Source organism: Zalophus californianus, chromosome 10 (genome assembly GCF_009762305.2).
Source record: "Zalophus californianus isolate mZalCal1 chromosome 10, mZalCal1.pri.v2, whole genome shotgun sequence".
Classification (NCBI taxonomy): Eukaryota; Metazoa; Chordata; class Mammalia; order Carnivora; family Otariidae; genus Zalophus; species Zalophus californianus.
Genome location: NC_045604.1, coordinates 112,329,038 through 112,346,147, shown reverse-complemented (window position 1 = coordinate 112,346,147; position 17,110 = coordinate 112,329,038). Strand labels below are relative to the sequence as shown.

The 17,110-nt window shown below is 48.1% G+C and overlaps 1 protein-coding gene across 4 annotated transcripts in view; it reads right to left on the bottom strand.

Annotated features, from left to right (window-relative positions):
- Nucleotides 1-17,069, bottom strand: part of SNX8 (sorting nexin 8) — a 64,200-nt gene extending 47,131 nt beyond the window's left edge. For 2 of the 4 annotated variants that reach the window (XR_003522986.2, XR_003522984.2), the window contains exons 1-2: nucleotides 15,960-16,329; nucleotides 15,492-15,554 (exon numbers count right to left, since the gene is read on the bottom strand). Coding sequence is in view for 2 of the 4 variants with exons in the window: in XM_027610946.2 (XP_027466747.1) it covers nucleotides 15,492-15,549 (58 nt within the window). In the remaining 2 variants the exon portion in view is untranslated. Of the gene's footprint in view, nucleotides 1-15,491; nucleotides 15,555-15,959; nucleotides 16,330-16,799 lie in introns of those variants that run through there. The other 2 variants (XM_027610946.2, XM_027610945.2) reach the window with 2 other exon arrangements.
- Nucleotides 17,070-17,110: the final 41 nt, after the last annotated feature.

Genomic DNA, 17,110 nt, shown 5'->3' with positions numbered 1-17,110 from the left:
TGGTCCAGATGGCTTTACCAGTGAGTTCCACTGAACTTCTGAGGAAACTATAATACAATGTCATATAAGCAGAGCTTTTGCCAGGAATGGAGTTGTTTTAATTAATTGAAAAATCAGTGTAACTCACTATGTTAGTAGAAGAACCATATGATCATCTCATATGCAGAAAAGAAAAATTGAAGAAAAAATAAATCATGCAAAAAATGCCCCCCAAAATGCAGCGGGAAAATGGACAACATTCAACACCCATTTACGGTTATAACTTCTTCAAGCTGATAAGCACTGTCTTTGAAAATCTAAAGCTGAGTTCATGCTTAACAGTGAAGGGTCAAACATTTTCGCCATGATTAGCAATAAGGCGAGACATTCGCTCTCGCTTCTAGTCAACACTACCTGGGAGTCCTAGGGCACAGACAGGGCAAGAAGAAAACAGCATAAAAACCGGAAAGGAACGTGTATGTGGAACTATCCCGAGAATGCTAAGGAATCTAAAACCACCACCACCCAGAACTAGAGCGAGTGAATTTACCAAGGTGGCAGGACACAACACCAATATACCCAAACAACTGTGTTTCTGTACCCTAGCAACAGACAGATGCAAAATGAAATTTAGAAACAATCCACTTCCCCCAAGGTCTAAACCCATGGAATGTACAACATCCGGAGTGGACCCTAAGGTAAACTATGGACGTTGACTGATCAATAATGAGTCAGGGCAGGTTCACTCTTGGTAGGGAGTGCACCATTCCGGTGAGGGGTGCTGATGACTGGGGGGAGGGGGGCAGGGGGATAAGGGAAATCACTGTACCTCCCTCCTTTTGTGCGTTTTGTTGTGAATCTTCAGCCGCACTAAAAAAAAATCGCCTTAAAAAAAAGAACAACCATTTCCTCAAACTTTTGCTTAAAGATCTGATACCCAAATCAGAGACATTAGAAGAAAATTATCCCGATATACCGCAAGGAAACCACAGATACTATTCCTTCATGAACACAGACACAAAAATCCTTAAAGGGGCGTCTGGCTGGCTCAGTCAGTTAAGTGTTGGACTCTTGATTTCAGCTCAGGTCATGATCCCGGGGTCCTGGGATCGAGCCCCGCATCGGGCTCCCTCCTCGGCGGGAAGCCTGCTTCTCCCTCCCCCCACGCCCCCTGCTTGTGTTCCCTCTCCTGCTGTGTCTCTCTCCGTCAAATAAATAAATAAAATCCTTAAAAATAAATAAATAAAATAAAATAAGTACTCCAAAAATTTTTAAAAATCCTTAACAAAGTATAAACGAATCTAACCTAACACATCTAAAATGGATAACATAGTATGATTGAGAGAAATGCAATTTTGGTTTAACTTTACAAAATCCATTAAGGTAATCCAACTATATATTGTTTTTCTAGGGCTGGCCACAGAGCACCACAATCTGGGGACTTAAAACAACAGAAATTTCCTGTGTCAGAGCCCTGGAGGCTTGAAGTCTGAAACTGGTTAGGGGATAAGACTCCCTTGTCTTCTCCTGCTTCTGGGGTTTGCTGCCGAGCCTTGGAGCTCCTTGGCTTGTAGACACGTCACTCGGATCCCTACCCCTGTTGTCAAATGGCAGTGTCTTCTCCACAGGTGGCCCTGTCTTCCCAGGGTATTTCCTTCTCCCTACAGGGACCCCAGTCACATTGGACGAGGGCCATCCTGACGACCTCATCTCATCACATCTGCAAAGACTCTCTTTCCAAAGAAGGTCACATTCCTAGATACTGAGCATTAGGACTTCTATCCTTCTTTTTGGGGTCACAGTTCAATCCATGATTCCATACTGACAGAACAAAAGAGAAAATCCGTAAACCATTTCAACAGATGCCCAGAAGCATTTGAAAAACATCAGCATCCATTCATGATAAAACTCTCAGCAAATAACCAATAGAAGGGACTTTTCTCAACCTTATAAAGGCATCTTCAGGAACCAAGAGCTAGCCACCCGGGCCAGCATGATAAAATACTGAATGCTTTCAATATTTGAATTAAAATACTGAATGTCTGGGAACAAGACCAACAACATGCACATTCTCATTGCTCACAGCTGACATTGAATCGGAGGTCCAGCCAGTGCACGGTGAAGCAAGAAACAGAAAAAACTGCACATGGCTAGGAGAGAAAATCTGGTCTTAAAAAGATGATGGTGTATATACTGAATTCTGTAGAATCCACAAAGGTCTCTAGAACTTGTAATAAAATTTAGCAAGGTACGACATCAAATATCAGTATCTATTATATTTCTATATGTTAGCCTTGCACAATTGGAAAATAAACTTAAAAAAATACCAAAGGCATAAAAAAAGGAATTATTTAGGGATAAATGTTTAAAGATACAGGCAAAACTCCAATGGAAATTATAAAACATCGCTGAGTGTAACTAAAGAAAACCAAAATATTCATATTGACATATGGTTAGGATGGCAATTCTTCCCTAATTGGTCTACAGATGCTCATTCCGACCAGCACAGATAAACAAATTATTGCACAGTCATAAGACAGAATACTGCTCAGCAATAAAAAGGAACAGACTATGGACACAGGCAACAACAAGGATGAATCTCAAAAACATTCTGCTGAGTGAACAAAGCCCAACACAAACTAAATCTATTTTCCCATTTGTCAAAAAGTCTAGAATAGGCAAAACCATATGATGATCCAGGAAAATGGTGGTTCTAATGGTGGTTCCATGCTGTGGAAGAGTGCACGGGGGAATTGTGTGGGCTGATAGAATGTTCTAGCTCTCCATCAGGGTATGAGCTGCACGGGCATGTGTGTTTGTCACAATCCTTTGATCTCTAATACATAAGATATGTGCATTCCCTTTATGTAAATGCCACCTGAATAAAAACTGGTAATAAACCGCCAGCTAAGAATCTCCTATACATGCAAAAGTGCAAAATAATGCATAATGAAATACAGATTATTTGGAATTGATAATGAAAGTCCTACTTATCAGAACTCAAGAGAAGCAGACAAAGCCATGTTTAAAGGGAAACGTATAATCTTAAATGAGCACAAGAAAACATGAAAGACCAAACATTATTAGCTCAAGGGTCACCTCTAGATACTAGAAGAAGAGAGGAAACCCCTCCCCCCCCCCGTTACTTGGGAAAAAAAGGAAGAAAAGAAGAATTTACATTTGCTTCCACTGGGTACTGAGACAGATCACCAGTCTGAGACAACTTTGCTTTTGAAGCTCAAGGTTTTAAGACCCCAGGTTTGGACTATCGCTCCTCAAGAGGGCAGGGGTATGGTTGAACTTCTCAGAGAGAAGCCTCCTCCCCAGCTGGCCCTGGGCCACCTCTGCTGTATCCAGCCAGCTTTCCTTTTAATTCCTCGTTGTGCTGGCAAAGGTTCAAGTTTAATTTTGCTTCCGTCTTGCCCTGGAGATACATATATATATATATATATATATATATATATATATATATATATCTTTATAGATAGATAGCCTTTGGGGTCCCACTTTTAAGGGACAGTGGCTTTCTATTATTTTCCAAAGAGGGCACAGACCCCGGTCTTCAACCTGCCGTGCACCACGAGGCCATTTCGAGGAAGCTCACGGTCACCCAGGCTGGCAAATGTCCTTCATGCTCTTCCTATTGCATGTACAGTGTTACATGCAATTATCTCTTCACTCTCTTCACTGCTTGTAATGAGATCGTTTTTATATTTTATCTAGAATGTACTTGTTTTCAGCAGAATAAATCCAAATACCCCATCTAGCCATATTCTCAAACCAGGGAGGCACAGGGGACACAAGCGATAAAGACAACCATTGATAATTGTTAAGTGTCAGCATGACGAAGGTGTTTGATCAAAGACACCATGACCGAAGGGAAAAGAAGCCACGGGCCGAGAGAAAATACTGGAACGCATATAATAGGTTTAAAGATTATAAACAGAGTTTATAAAGAGCTCATACACTCAATATGAGGCAAAAGATAGGTATGGGTAACTCACTCTGACAAGGAAATCCGAGAGGCCAAAAAACATATTAAAAAGATGTTCAACTTACTACTAATTAGGTATACTGGACATTTGTCATTTTTTTGGCCATTGGGCATTTGGAACCTTTCTTTCTGTGTTTGAGGAACTCCCTCCTCTGAGAGTCTTTTCCCCCAACATCAGGGGCGCCTGGGTGGCTCAGTCGGTTAAGCATCTGACTCTTGGTCCCCGCTCAGGTCTTGATCGCAGGGTCATGAGTTCAAGCCCCGCGTTAGGCTCCATGTTGGGTGTGGAGCCTGCTTAAAAAAAGAAGAAGGTGAGACATCAGATGCACATTTCCCAGCTGCACCCAGCCAGGCTTCCCTCAGGGGCTGTGGGGTTGTGAAGCAGAACAGCCTCCCTGATGGTGGCGGCTCATGGGGGCTGCAGCACCTGCACCCCCACGTCTAAGGGGAGGCGGCGCAGTGGGCTTCCACCAGCATCCGGGGGCTACCGTTTGTGATCTTGAGTGCTGACATCTGTGACTCAGCAACGGGACAGCGTTGCACAGCTATTGGCCGATCCGCACATTTCTGCCTGCCTAGCTTCGAGCCTGCTCTCTCAGCAATCCCAGAGACTTCAGTTGCTTTTAATAATTTCCTTTTCCGCTTTAATCAGAAATTTACTTACATCAGGGAAATGCAAGTTCAAACAACGACGAGATGGGGACCCTCTTCTGCACAGGAGATGAAGAGAAACAGAAATATCTGGACACTGCTGGAGGAAGTGTAAATTGGTACAGACGCTTTGGAGGACAATTTGTGGGTGTCTAATCAAGTGGAATGCAGGTATCTTATGACCCGGAAATTCCACTGCTGGTCACATTCTCTAAAGTATAGCTTTTGTGATGACAAATACAACACTCTTCACTGAGGAGCTATTCATAACACCAGAAAAAAGTAAAAAACCACCCCAAACCCTACTTTGATGTCAATGTGGAATGAATAAAAAATTGCAGTATATTTATACACCGTGTGAACTAGAACAGAAAGTACCAAGACGGAGAGATTTTGAGAAGGGCACAGCATTGCAGAAGGACACGTATAAGTATACTGTTTGTGTTCATTCAAAGACGGAAGGGGCACAGATGAGAACAGGGGACAGGAGGGAATCTGAAGGTCGGTGGATTGTGTCAATGTCAACACCCTGGTTAGGATAGGGCAGTAACATTAGGGGAAACCCCGCGAAATGTATTCTTTCCTAGGGCTGCCTGCAAATCTGCAACTAAGTTAATAAAAATTTAATTCAATGCCAAACAATGTATATATTATTTATAGATACATGATGGCTTCTTTCCAGGAGAGGGGAGCAAATGGAATTTGGGAGAGATAGACGGGACCCATTGAATCTCCCCCCCACCCCGGAAAGAATATTTTTGAGGTAAATACGACAAAATATTAACACTCAGAATCAGCATGTGGGTGAATGAGTGTTTGTATACTACTCTGCACTTCTCTTTGTGTTAAAAAAAAATGCCACCACGATTAAGCAAGGTGACCTTTAGAAGGGGCTGAAGGCAGCGCCTGGCTGGTGGTAGGCGCTCGGTAAGTCTCGGCGCCCCGGAGAATTACTGGTCTACTGGCCAGCGAGCTGCTTGCTTGGCTCCAGAGAAGTATGTTTTCTGTCAATCTGTCAATCTGCGCAGGGGCTGACGCTTCACCACGAGCCCCACTTTCCGTTCCCGCCAGCCCTCCTCGGGAAGGAGCACAAAGAAGGCACGGTGTCCGGTAGAGGCAGGCCCACTCGAAGGAGGGGATGTGGTCCACACGCACAGCAGGGCCTGGCAGCTGGGTTCTGGTCAAGCTGGGCTTGGCTGGGCGGGGCAGAAACGCACCCTCCCCCCGGACGCCCAGATCGTGTTTCGAGGTCAGCTTCTCAACCGAGGGTACCATCAGGATGGGGTGCCGAGGAGACCAACAACGTGCCCGAGGTCCCTGGAGCTGAGCGGGGACGGATTGCTGACCACGCCCCGAACTGGAGCAGGTGCACATCTGAGGCTGGAGGCAGAAGGGGGGCTTGGTCAAGTGAGAAGGGGAAGGCGTTTGGAGGATTTGGGGCCGTATTCGACCTCTCGAGTCCTTCTCTCCCTCCTCACCCCTGTCCCACTCAGTGAGCTTAGGGTCAGCCCCTTTTAGAAGAGATACCCTGGAGAAATGAGCGAGGAGCTCCTCTGGGAGCAAAGCACCTCGGGGCTTCCCAGATGTCAGAAATTTGAAAAGGAGTGGACGGCAGCCCCAGTTCTTCAGCCGCAAAGGGAGGGCCGAGGGCTCCCCCTGCAGGCGAGTGGCTTCTTCTGCGACATCTTCGTCCTTGCCCATACCCGACACACAGCGGGGACCCTGCACACTGCGCCCGCGGAAGACCAAGGCTCAGCATCCTGTTCAAGGGCACCCAGCCGGCAGGCAGGAGGACTGCCCTGGAAATGGTGGTTTCAATAGTCATGTTTTTTAAGAAACATTCTATTGTGGTAAAACCTGTACAACATTAAATGCACCATCTTAACCATTTCCAAGTGTCCACTTCAGTGCCATTAAAGACACTGACACTGCTGAACAGCCATCCCCACCGTCCAGCTCCAGAACGTTCCATCCCCCCCACTGAGACCCTACCCTGCCCCGGCTACACGCTGACCCCCCCGCACCACCATCTACTTTCTGTCTCTGTGACTTTGACGACTCCAGGGACCCCTGAAGAGTGAAATCGTACAGTGTGTCCATCCTTCTCCATCTGGCTCACTTCACTTCACTCAGCATCACATCCTCAAGGTTCATCCGTGTTGGAGCAGGTGCCAGGATTCCTTCCTCTTTAAGACTGAGTAATATTCCACAGTGTGCATATACCACACATTGTTTATCCAACCATGCATCGATGGGCACTCGGCGGGGGGCTCCCCCTTTTGGTTGCGAATAGTGCGGTGAACATGGGGGTGCAAATGTCTGAGTCTCAGTAATTTTTGAATCAACTTACTTTAGAATAGCTTCAGATTTATAAAAACGTCGCAAAGATAATCCAGGGAGTTCTCATAAAATATAAAATAAAATAAAATAAAATAAAATAAAATAAAATAAAATAAAATCTGTGCAAAGCTGGCATTATTGAAACTTTGTATAAACGTGCCATAACAATCTTGGGAGACAGGGAACATGATCACCTATGTTTTACAGATGAAGAACATGAAGGTGATGTCGTCCCAGCCAGACCCCCAGGTCCCTGGTGCATCCCAGGATCTGCGGCTGTACCCAGCTGTACCTTTCTCTGGAAAATCGTTCCCAGCCCATGCCTGAGCTCCTGCTCCCCCTCCCGGTAACCCTCAGCCTAGAGCTGACTGGCGTGGGGTCCACTCTGGCCCTTGGCCTCCAGGTGCAGAGCTCCCGGGGAGCCCGGTGAGGCTGGACCTCGGCTCGCCTCCATCCCCCGCCCTCCTCTGCACCCCTCACTCCTCACCATCTCCCCTGAGAACACTCCCTCATCAGCCACCCGCCCAAGGCTCCCCGCCGAGGCCCTGCTTCTGGGGAAGCTGGTCTATGACATTTAGAGAGGGCTGCTTTCCACAGCTGCTGAGTGAGAAGCTAGCTCGGCCTTCGGATGTCCCCCCCAGAAGCTGCACTCAGGCACTCTCTGCTCCGGCAAACTCAGCTCAAGGGCCGAGACATGAATCTGAGAGCTGACCATACGGTGGGGGCCCCTAAAACAGTAGTCACCCCAGCATGGCAGGACCCAGAGGTAAGGCAGCCCCAGGATGGCAGACCAAGCACGGGGCAGTCCGTTTCGAAGTTCTGCCACATATCCACTCCTTCCATCGAGTTACGGGAGGAGCCACTCCAGATGACATGGGACCGGCAGCCCTGATGACCACTAGACTTTTCTAGAAAGTTCTGAGGACCCATGACAGAGGTCCGAAAATGCAATGGTAGTTCAAACAGTGAAAAAAAAAAAAACAAAACCCATGACTGTATTTATTTTCCATTTTTAAATTTGCTTTTGCTGATTTCGAAAGTTTGGTTTTGATTTAACTGTGTACGTTAAAATGATAATATTTGAATACGTTGGGTTAAATAAAACAATTAAAATAGCTTTTACCTTTTCTTTTTATACTTTTAGGGTAGACAATTCTAGTTACACACATGACATATTCTTACTGGACAGCGCTGATGTATTCTTCGGAAGGAGTGAGCTGGGCCATTTATTCTTTCATTTATTTATTCAGTCGTGTACTCATGTCGACAGACCTCTCCAAACACCTGTTACCTGCTGGGGCCTCCGCCAAGCTCCAGAGCTCCCCAGAAAAGAAATCGCAGCTCTTGTTCTGGATCTTCCTGAGTGACTGAGGTTTTCCCACCGCTTCTATTCCTCACGGAACCCCATGTGCTTCCTCTTGCAAGCTATATTGATACATCAGAGTCCGTTTTCATCCCCATTTTGCAGGTGAGTAAACTGTGGCCCACAGAAGCATAGGGATCCATCCGAGGCCACTCACGGGGTTGGTAGTCGAGCACCTGCTGCTCGTCCTGGTCAGCCCTCGTCTGGGCTCCAGACTCTTGTGACGCCCAGTACTGAGCTGTAGCCTCCTTACCACTGTTTTCTTAAGGAGGCGTCACACCCTACGTGGCGCTTGAACTCACGACCCTGAGATCAAGAGTTGCTTGCATGCTCCATAGACTGAGCCAGCCAGCCACGTCTCCCCATGCTGCAGCCTCTCAGTGATGATATCATTACAAGAATTTCCAAATTTATGCACACTGATGCTGGAAGCTTTCTTCTGAGGTCTTCACGGAGATCAGCTGATTTGGAAAAATTAGACATCATCTTATAAAGCTGAAGACGCCCTACCCTGGTCCCATCCGTTCCAGCCCTAGATGGACACATTCTTCAGGTAAACTCATGCACACGTGTAAGAACGTTCTTCACAACATTGTTTGCAGCACCAAAAAGCTGAATCAACCCAAATTTCCAAGGGCCAGAGGAGGCATAAAGAAGCTAGGATGCGGTCTACAGTGGAACGCTATCCAGCCGTGCAATGAGTGAGCCGTAGCTTTGTACGTGATGATGAATTATTCTCATAAACATAATGGAAAAAAACTGCAAATTCCAGGAAAAGACATATAAATAAGGACCACAAACATGCATTATGTTCTCTAATATATGTGACACACATACGTTACCAGACATGTCTGTATACTGCGTATGCATTCTCACATTTCTGATGTCCTTGCCTTTCTCTGCAGATGTCTACTTTTACTGTATGTGTTATTTTATACTATATGTGGAGTGTATATAATACATAATTTATATATCAGCTTATGTATACTACATATAAATATGTATATACTATGCACCTCACTATATATTGCTCTACATGTTTACTCTGTATGTTTATTATACATAGTATTTTATATACGATTTTAACTTACAAATATATTTAAGTACTACAAATACTCTAATATATAAACTGTGTCATTTATATGATAATCTTACTAGTTTTGTAATAATCATACAAAATTATATAGATAAAATACTACATACGTTATACATATTTTGTCCATATACATCTCCATTATATCATATACGTATCTATATTACAGATCTATAACAACAGACCAGGGTGTGATAAACAGATTTCACTGCCCTCCCCGGACGGTTTTACATGTTTTGCAAACCGGGGTCACCTGTGTGCATGCTGGCCCGGCGCTGGGCCACCCGTGGACTCCCAGTGCTCTGAGCATCTGCGCCTGACGACCACGGGAGAGGCAACTACCTCAGATTCTACCCACTGAAGTTCCGCTTTTAACTGGATAGGAAAATCACAGAGAAAGTGCAGATCTGTTCTAACACCCGGCCTCTCTTCAAATGTACACACAAAGCAATTCTGCAAGCAGAAACTTGGCGAGCATCCTGCTGGTTTTCAGTTTTCCCTCATAAGTCTCTTGTTTAGTTTTTGTGTTCATTTTCTCTTCCCACCACTTAGCTTCCTCGTCCCCAAAGCAGTGGTGCCTGGGTCAGGCACAGGGGGGAGGATGGACTGCAAAGGGGTGCGAGGGGCCTTCTGGGAGGGAAGAGGGACGGAGACCGTGGCCTCCTGGACACGCAGACCTGTCTGAACTCACCCAGCTGCTCTCTCCAGAGGGAAGCTCGCAGATGCACAGGTCAGTGCCCACACGCGATATGTCCCGGGTGATCTGGGGTCGTGCACCTCACAGCACTTCAAACCACAGGACAGGGCTGCCCCTCCACAGAGCAGTGTCAAGAGGGGGAGGCCCGAGCCTCTGCTGGGTGGTGGCTCTTGTCCTCACCCCCTCTGGCACAGAGGTCTCCTTTCCACTGTGTATGAGAGGAACAGGGTCACTCCCTGCAGGCACACATCCAGTAAGTAAGCCGTGGCACTGCCCTCGATGCATTTCCCTAACCCCCGCCCCGCCCCCCTGTGCAGGTGCGTTTCTCACCCAAACCCCACAGCCACGGGACAGCAGGCTGGCTGGGTACGGATCGCCCATATCAGGCCGCCAGAGCGCTGACTACGTGCCAGGTTGTGAAAGACAGTTAGAAGGCAGGCAGGGACAAGGGGCCTCCACCCTAAGAGGAAACCACCATTAAACCTTTTTTTAAAGATCTCATTTATTTATTTAGTAGAGAGAGTGCGTGCACAGGCAAGAGAGAGAAAGAACAAGTGGGGCTGGGGGGCCAAGGAAGAAGCAGTCTCCCCGCTGAGCAGGGAGCCCGATGCAGGGCTCGATCCCAGGACCCTGGGACCATGCCCTGAGCCGAAGGCAGACGCTTAACGACTGAGCCGCCCAGGCGCCTGAGGAAACCACCCTTAAAAGGATTTTACGCCACCCTGGGAGGAGCCCTCCACCCTTTCCCACATGATAGATAGGTGACAAAAACCTGATCCAATGAGAGGCACAGAGAGGGTTAATCAGATTAAAGCAGCCCCTAAAAACCCCTAGACTTAGAAACTCTGGTGACAACCCTCTCGGGTCCCCTCCCTCCTCAACAGCTTCATACTGTCACGTTGCTATCCCTCAATTAACCTTGCTTGGCCGCCCACCCCTCTGGCTGGTCTACCTCCTCATTCTTCCAAGTGGCGGGACGAGAACCGCGGGCACCGACGTAGACAAAAAATCCTGTAACACAGGCACCGGTCTTTCACCAACCCGAAGACGTACACACACAACTCATTCTGTTTTTCCGTATCACAATAAATCGAGAACGGGCCTCCACTCACCTGGGTAACGCGAAACTCAATTTCACTTTTTTTTTTTTTTTTTTTTTTTAAGGAAGGTCCTTCAGGATGCCGAGTTTGGGCCCCGATGCCGACAAAGCGGTCCAGGTGGGTCCCCGGCTGGGAGGTGAGGCGGGACGTCAGTTCCCTCGGGCGCAGCGGGTTCCTGAGACTCTGCCTCCACCCTTCGGAACCTGGTCCGTCGTCTTGGAAAATACTTCTCATTCTCCCTGGCCTCCCTCCGAGTTACCTTCTATTATCACTCTAGCTTCAGGTAAGGAAGCAGGCTCGGGGATGTGAAATGAATCGTCCCACATCGTCTTCCGGGCAAGGCACCCTGGCCTCCATCCAGACCTCTTTCACCCAAGCCCCAGGCTTCCCAAGGGGGGATGTGGCAGATCATTTAGCCCATCAAACTTGTGATTTCATGGGAACTCTAAATTTCACCTATACATGAATTTAAGTTTGTTTGTTTTTGTTTTTGTTTTAGATTTTGTTTTATTTATTTGACAGCGAGAGACACAGCGAGAGAGGGAACCCAAGCAGGGGGGAGTGGGAGAGGGAGAAGCAGGCTTCCCTCCGAGCAGGGAGCCCAATGCGGGGCTCGATCCCAGGACCCTGGGATCGTGACCTGAGCCGAAGGCAGACGCTTAACGACTGAGCCACCCAGGCGCCCCTGAATTTAAGTTTTTAAAATAGTGTTTTGAGGTGTTGAGATAACTTTCAGGGCTCAAGATGCATGGAGCCGCTCCGGCCATCACTTCCGGTCCCTGCAGGTGCTCCAAGGACCCAGTCCCTGCAGTGTCCCCACACACCACCCACCCCGGGCTCCGTCCTTACTTCCTTGTTCCTTCTGACCCCAAACAAGTGTGACTGTGTGGCCCCCCGCCAATCCGAAATATTCTGTTTTTCTCTTCTTGTTCTCTTTAGTCTATAGAAGCTCCCTGCCTTGCTCCGCTTTGCGAAGTGTTAAGTTAGGTTTGCATCACCTCCATCATCTCCTTTAATCCTTTAACAGGTGAAAATGAGAATACTACCTCTGGAAGTCCAGTGGCGGGCCGCACTGCCTCGCAGCCAGCCGGCAGGGAGCTGAGGCCCGTCCCGCACTCTGGCCCCAGACTGCAGGTCTCTCTCTAAGTAAACATTCTTTTGCCTGGTTTGCTGGTAACCATCGTCTATTAACTGTCTCCCTCAAACGAGTCCATTTAACTTGCATGTGGAGAACGCTCACACATCCGAGTTATTCTCTGATTATCCACTTTGTGGTGAAAAAGGAGGTGGATCTCTATGTACGGACATGGAAAGATCTTACGATAAATGAAGTGAAATAAGGTGTATTACGGTGCATTCAGGCTGCTGCCACTTGTGTCAAGAATTGTCAATTAACTATTTAAAAGGCCAGGAAAAGAAGAACAAAGAACAAACTGAAAAGAAATTGTAAAATGGTGGACTTAATCCCAAACGGAACTGTAATTACATTGGATGGAAAAGAGATAAACACTCCCATCAAAAGCAAACGTGAGGGGCGCCTGGGTGGCTCAATTGGTTAAGCGACTGCCTTCGGCTCAGGTCATGATCCTCGAGTCCCGGGATCAAGTCCCACGTTGGGCTCCCTGCTCGGCGGGGAGTCGGCTTCTCCCTCTGACCCTCCCCCCTCTCATGCTCTCTCTCTCTCCTTCTCTCAATAAATAAAAATCTTTAAAAAAAAAAAGCAAACATGAACAGATTGGATTAAAAGAGTAAGGTCCATGGGGCGCCGGGGTCGCTCAGTTGTTAAGTGCCTGCCTTCGGCTCAGGTCATGATCCCAGGGTCCTGGGATCGAGCCCCACATCGGGCTCCCTGCTCTGCGGGGAGCCTGCTTCTCCCTCTCCCACTCCCCCTGCTTGTGTTCCCTCTCTCGCTGTGTCTCTCTGTCAAATAAATAAATAAAATCTTAAAAAAAAAAAAGAGTAAGGTCCTACTATATGCTTTCTGTAAAGCCCTCTTTAAATATCAATGAACACAACAGACAACGAACACAGACTGGGTAGTTAAACAGAAATTTTTTCTCTCAGTTCTGGAGGTGGGACATCTGAAATCAAGGTGTTAGCGGGCCTGTTTCTCCTGGATGCTCCGAGGGGGAAACCACTGTCTGTGCCTCTCCAGCTTCTAGTGGTTGCCCACAACCCTGACTGTTCTTGGCCTCTGCACCCACCACTTCCTCTGTCTCGTTCCTCACATGCTCTTCTCTTTTGCGTTCTGTCCAAGTTTTTTCCATCTCATGAGGACACCGGTCATTGGATTAGGGCTTGCTCAATCCAGTGTGACCTCACTCAACTTGACAACATCTGTGAAGACCCTATTTCCTATAAGGTCACATCCACGGGTCCTGGAGGCTGGGACTGGAGCATGTCTTTTTAGGGGACACAACTGAATCCAAGACACTATGCAAACACTGATCAAAAGCAAGCTGGAAGTTAGCTCGATTTGCATCACACACAACAGACTCTAGAACAGGACATGTTATGGGAAGAAAAAGGAATATTTAAAATGGTAAAGGGGGTCAGTTCATCAAAAAGGCTAATCAACCCTCATCGTGTGTCTGCTCCAGAACACGACAGCCCATAAAGAAGACATGGGACAAGACAAAGGGGAAATAGACAAATCCATCACCAGAAGTGGAGATTCCGACATCTCTCTCTGAGCAATGGTAGAACCAGCACACACAAAATCAGAAAGGTTTTCGAATATTTGAACACCGCAGCCCACCCACTTGACCTGCCACAGAACACTCTATCCAGCAGCAGCGGTACCTTTTCCAAGTGTACGGGGAACCTTCACCAAGGTGGGCCATGCTACGGACATAAAGCAAATCTCAAATTTTAAAAAGGACTGAAATCCTACAAAGTATGTTCTCTGGCCACCCCATCATTACACAAGAAACTAATTTTGGAAACATACCTGGAAAATCCTCACATTTTTGGAAATCAAGGACACATTTCCAAGTAAACCGTGGGTCCGAGAAGAAATCATCACGGAAATTAGAAACACCATTCTCAACAGAAAGCACCACGTAATTGTGTGGGGTACAACTAAAGTAGTGTGTAGAGGGAGAATCACAGCCTTCAAACGTATGTGAGATTCCGACCCTCGTCTCTCCCACTGTTATTTTATAAGGGTCATGAAAGTTCACTTCGTTAATTTTCCTGATCCTTTTGCATTTATTAGCTAAAATTCTTCTTGATAGAACCAACTATTTTACCTTGAAGTATAAGGTAAAATATGAAAGGCAAGACTAATTACTTTTTGCTTGAGTCTTTGGTTTATTTTCAGAGTCATGACACGACGCTCAGCAATATTCATCTGAGATTATACACGATTTTTTATTCTTAGAAGCTCACATGGTCCCGGGTGTGTGGGGGGGGTACTCTTGAAGCTGGCTTCTCAGTCCTTCCCCCCTCCCCAACAATTTACTATAAAATGTGCAAACATTTGAAAAGTTGAAAGAACTTCTCAGGAAACAGTTACAAACCTACAGCCACGACTCTGCAGTGATCACTTTTCTTTGATCGGCATCTCCAACGCTACTACCTTCTCAGAGCCTGTTTTCAGTTCATGGGTCTCCTTCTAGGTCTTTCTCTGGGCACCGTACATATTTCCCTGTCGTGATAGTCTGCTAGGGGCAGCCATAACAGAATACCACTGAGCAGGTCTCACAGTTCTGCAGCCTGGACATCCAAGGTCAAGGTGTGAGCAGGTCTGATTTCTCCGGAGGCCTCTCGGGACATGGGCAGAGGCTGCAGGTCCCACCGCTATTTCTCCTGTCTGACAACCCGGTGCCGATGTCAGCTGGGGAGTTCCGTTGCTCCCGACCCGGGGCCCTGCCACATTCTGCTTGAGTATCCTCAGGACACGCGGTGGTTAGCTTCTTTCAGAGCCAGTGAGCTCAGAGAAGACACTGCGTTCCAGGCAGAGATCTACCATTTTTAGGACGTAGATTTGGAGGGGACATAGCGTCACTCTGCGCCATCCTATTCCGTAGAGTGATTAAGTGCACTTGCCCTGTAGGGGAGCAGGGTCTGGCTTGGAATTGATGAACCCATCACAGATGAACATGGACGCCCACTTCTGGGACGCTTCCATTCCTGAACATTGTCTCTCTTAACACTGTAATTCTAAGATGGCAAGAATCGTGCATTCCTTGCTCACCCCCATACCCTCAATGGAGCACCCCCCACTTGGGCCCCTCACACACTCAGAACTGCTACTGCGGCGCGTCTCAGACCTTTGGGGGTGGTGGGACAGCTGACGGTCTGCGGGCACTCTCTCCAACACGAAGACATGTCTTCTGAAAACACACAGAGGTTGTTTTGCATTGGGGGCACATTCATGTCACCTGTGTTAAAGGGGGCTCTGGGCTGGCTCTGTATGAAGAACATGGGACTCTTGATCTCGGGGTTGTGAGTTCAAGACCCACGTTGGGCATAAAGATTTTGTACATAAATAAATTTTAAATATATATACATATATACATATATTAAGGGGCACCTGGGTGGCTCAGTCGGTTAAGCACCTGCCTTCCACTCAGGTCATGATCTCAGGGTCCTGGATTGAGTCCCGCATCCAGCTCCCTGCTCAGCGGGGAGTCTGCTTCTCCCTCTGTCCCTCCCCCCTGCTTATGCTCTCTCTCTCAAATAAGTAAATAAAATCTTTAAATATATATATATATAGAGAGAAAAAAATTAATAAAAACCATGACAAGGCCCCTCTCGGGGAATCAGTGACGAGCAGTCAGGGGCTCCGCGCTGCACATGCATGCCCCAAAAGCCTTCCCCAAGACATACATAAGCTGCCCAACTGAGGTCAGCCGTTTCCAAGCTTTTCTGTGAATATCTGCTTCCTGTTGGTGGATCTGTCATCTTCAGCACTTTCTACAAGAGAAGAGCTGGCAGAACCCAGTGACGGATGAAAACTGCGGATGCAACTAGAAATTAGGCCAACTCTGACCTCCAGGGGAAACCGGTCTGCCCGCACAGACGGGGAAACTGAGGCAGGGAGGCCACAGAGCTGGAAGCAGGACGGCGAGGCTTCAAACCCAGTGTCAGGCAAGTCGAGAACGTTCTGTTTAAAATAAGCCCCCGCGTTGTTTCGACTGAGGGGAAAATACATCGGACGTTAAATGTAGCTCTGGCTGCTTTTCCGTGCGCAGTGGAGGCGTCCGGAGCACACCGGCGCGGCTGTGCGGTCCTACCCCCCGCACGCCTCAGGACGTCCCGCGTCCCCACCCTGAGCCTCGGGCCCCGGCACACACCGACCCCCACCGGACTCCTTCCCACTGCAGCCCACCCGCTCCTGACGCGCCCCCACCGCACCTGCCAGCTCTGGGCCCGCCCCTCGGCAGCAGGCCCCACCCCGCGGCGGCAGGCCCCGCCCACCCACGCGACCCCCCCCCCCCCCCCCCCCCCCCGCGCGCTCGCGCGTCTGAGGGCGGAGGCCTCCGCGGGCTGAACCACGGTGCCCGTCGGAATGGGGGAAGGCGGCATTGCCGCCGCCGCCGTCGTGGGCTCGGGCGTAAGGGATTCAAGCAACTCGCCTTCATTTTGGTGTGGCGCCGGACAGGCGTCTCCCCAGCAGTGCCGGCCATCTCTGGGCCGCCGGGAGTTCCTTTTCTATTTTGGAATCGTCCATTCTTTTGCCCAGTCAGTAGACGAGTCTAAAAACCCACACGGAGAGGGGGAACTTACCCCTGTGAACGGAAATACCTGTCTGGTGAAAGGCTGAGATCTCACAACCAAGAGCACTCGATGAGCTCGGAGCTTGTTCTCGGGTGTACTGTAGAGCTCTGTGGTCGTGCAATCTCGGTTACTAAGCCGGTCGCTCGCCCCTCCCTCGGCGTCACCAGTG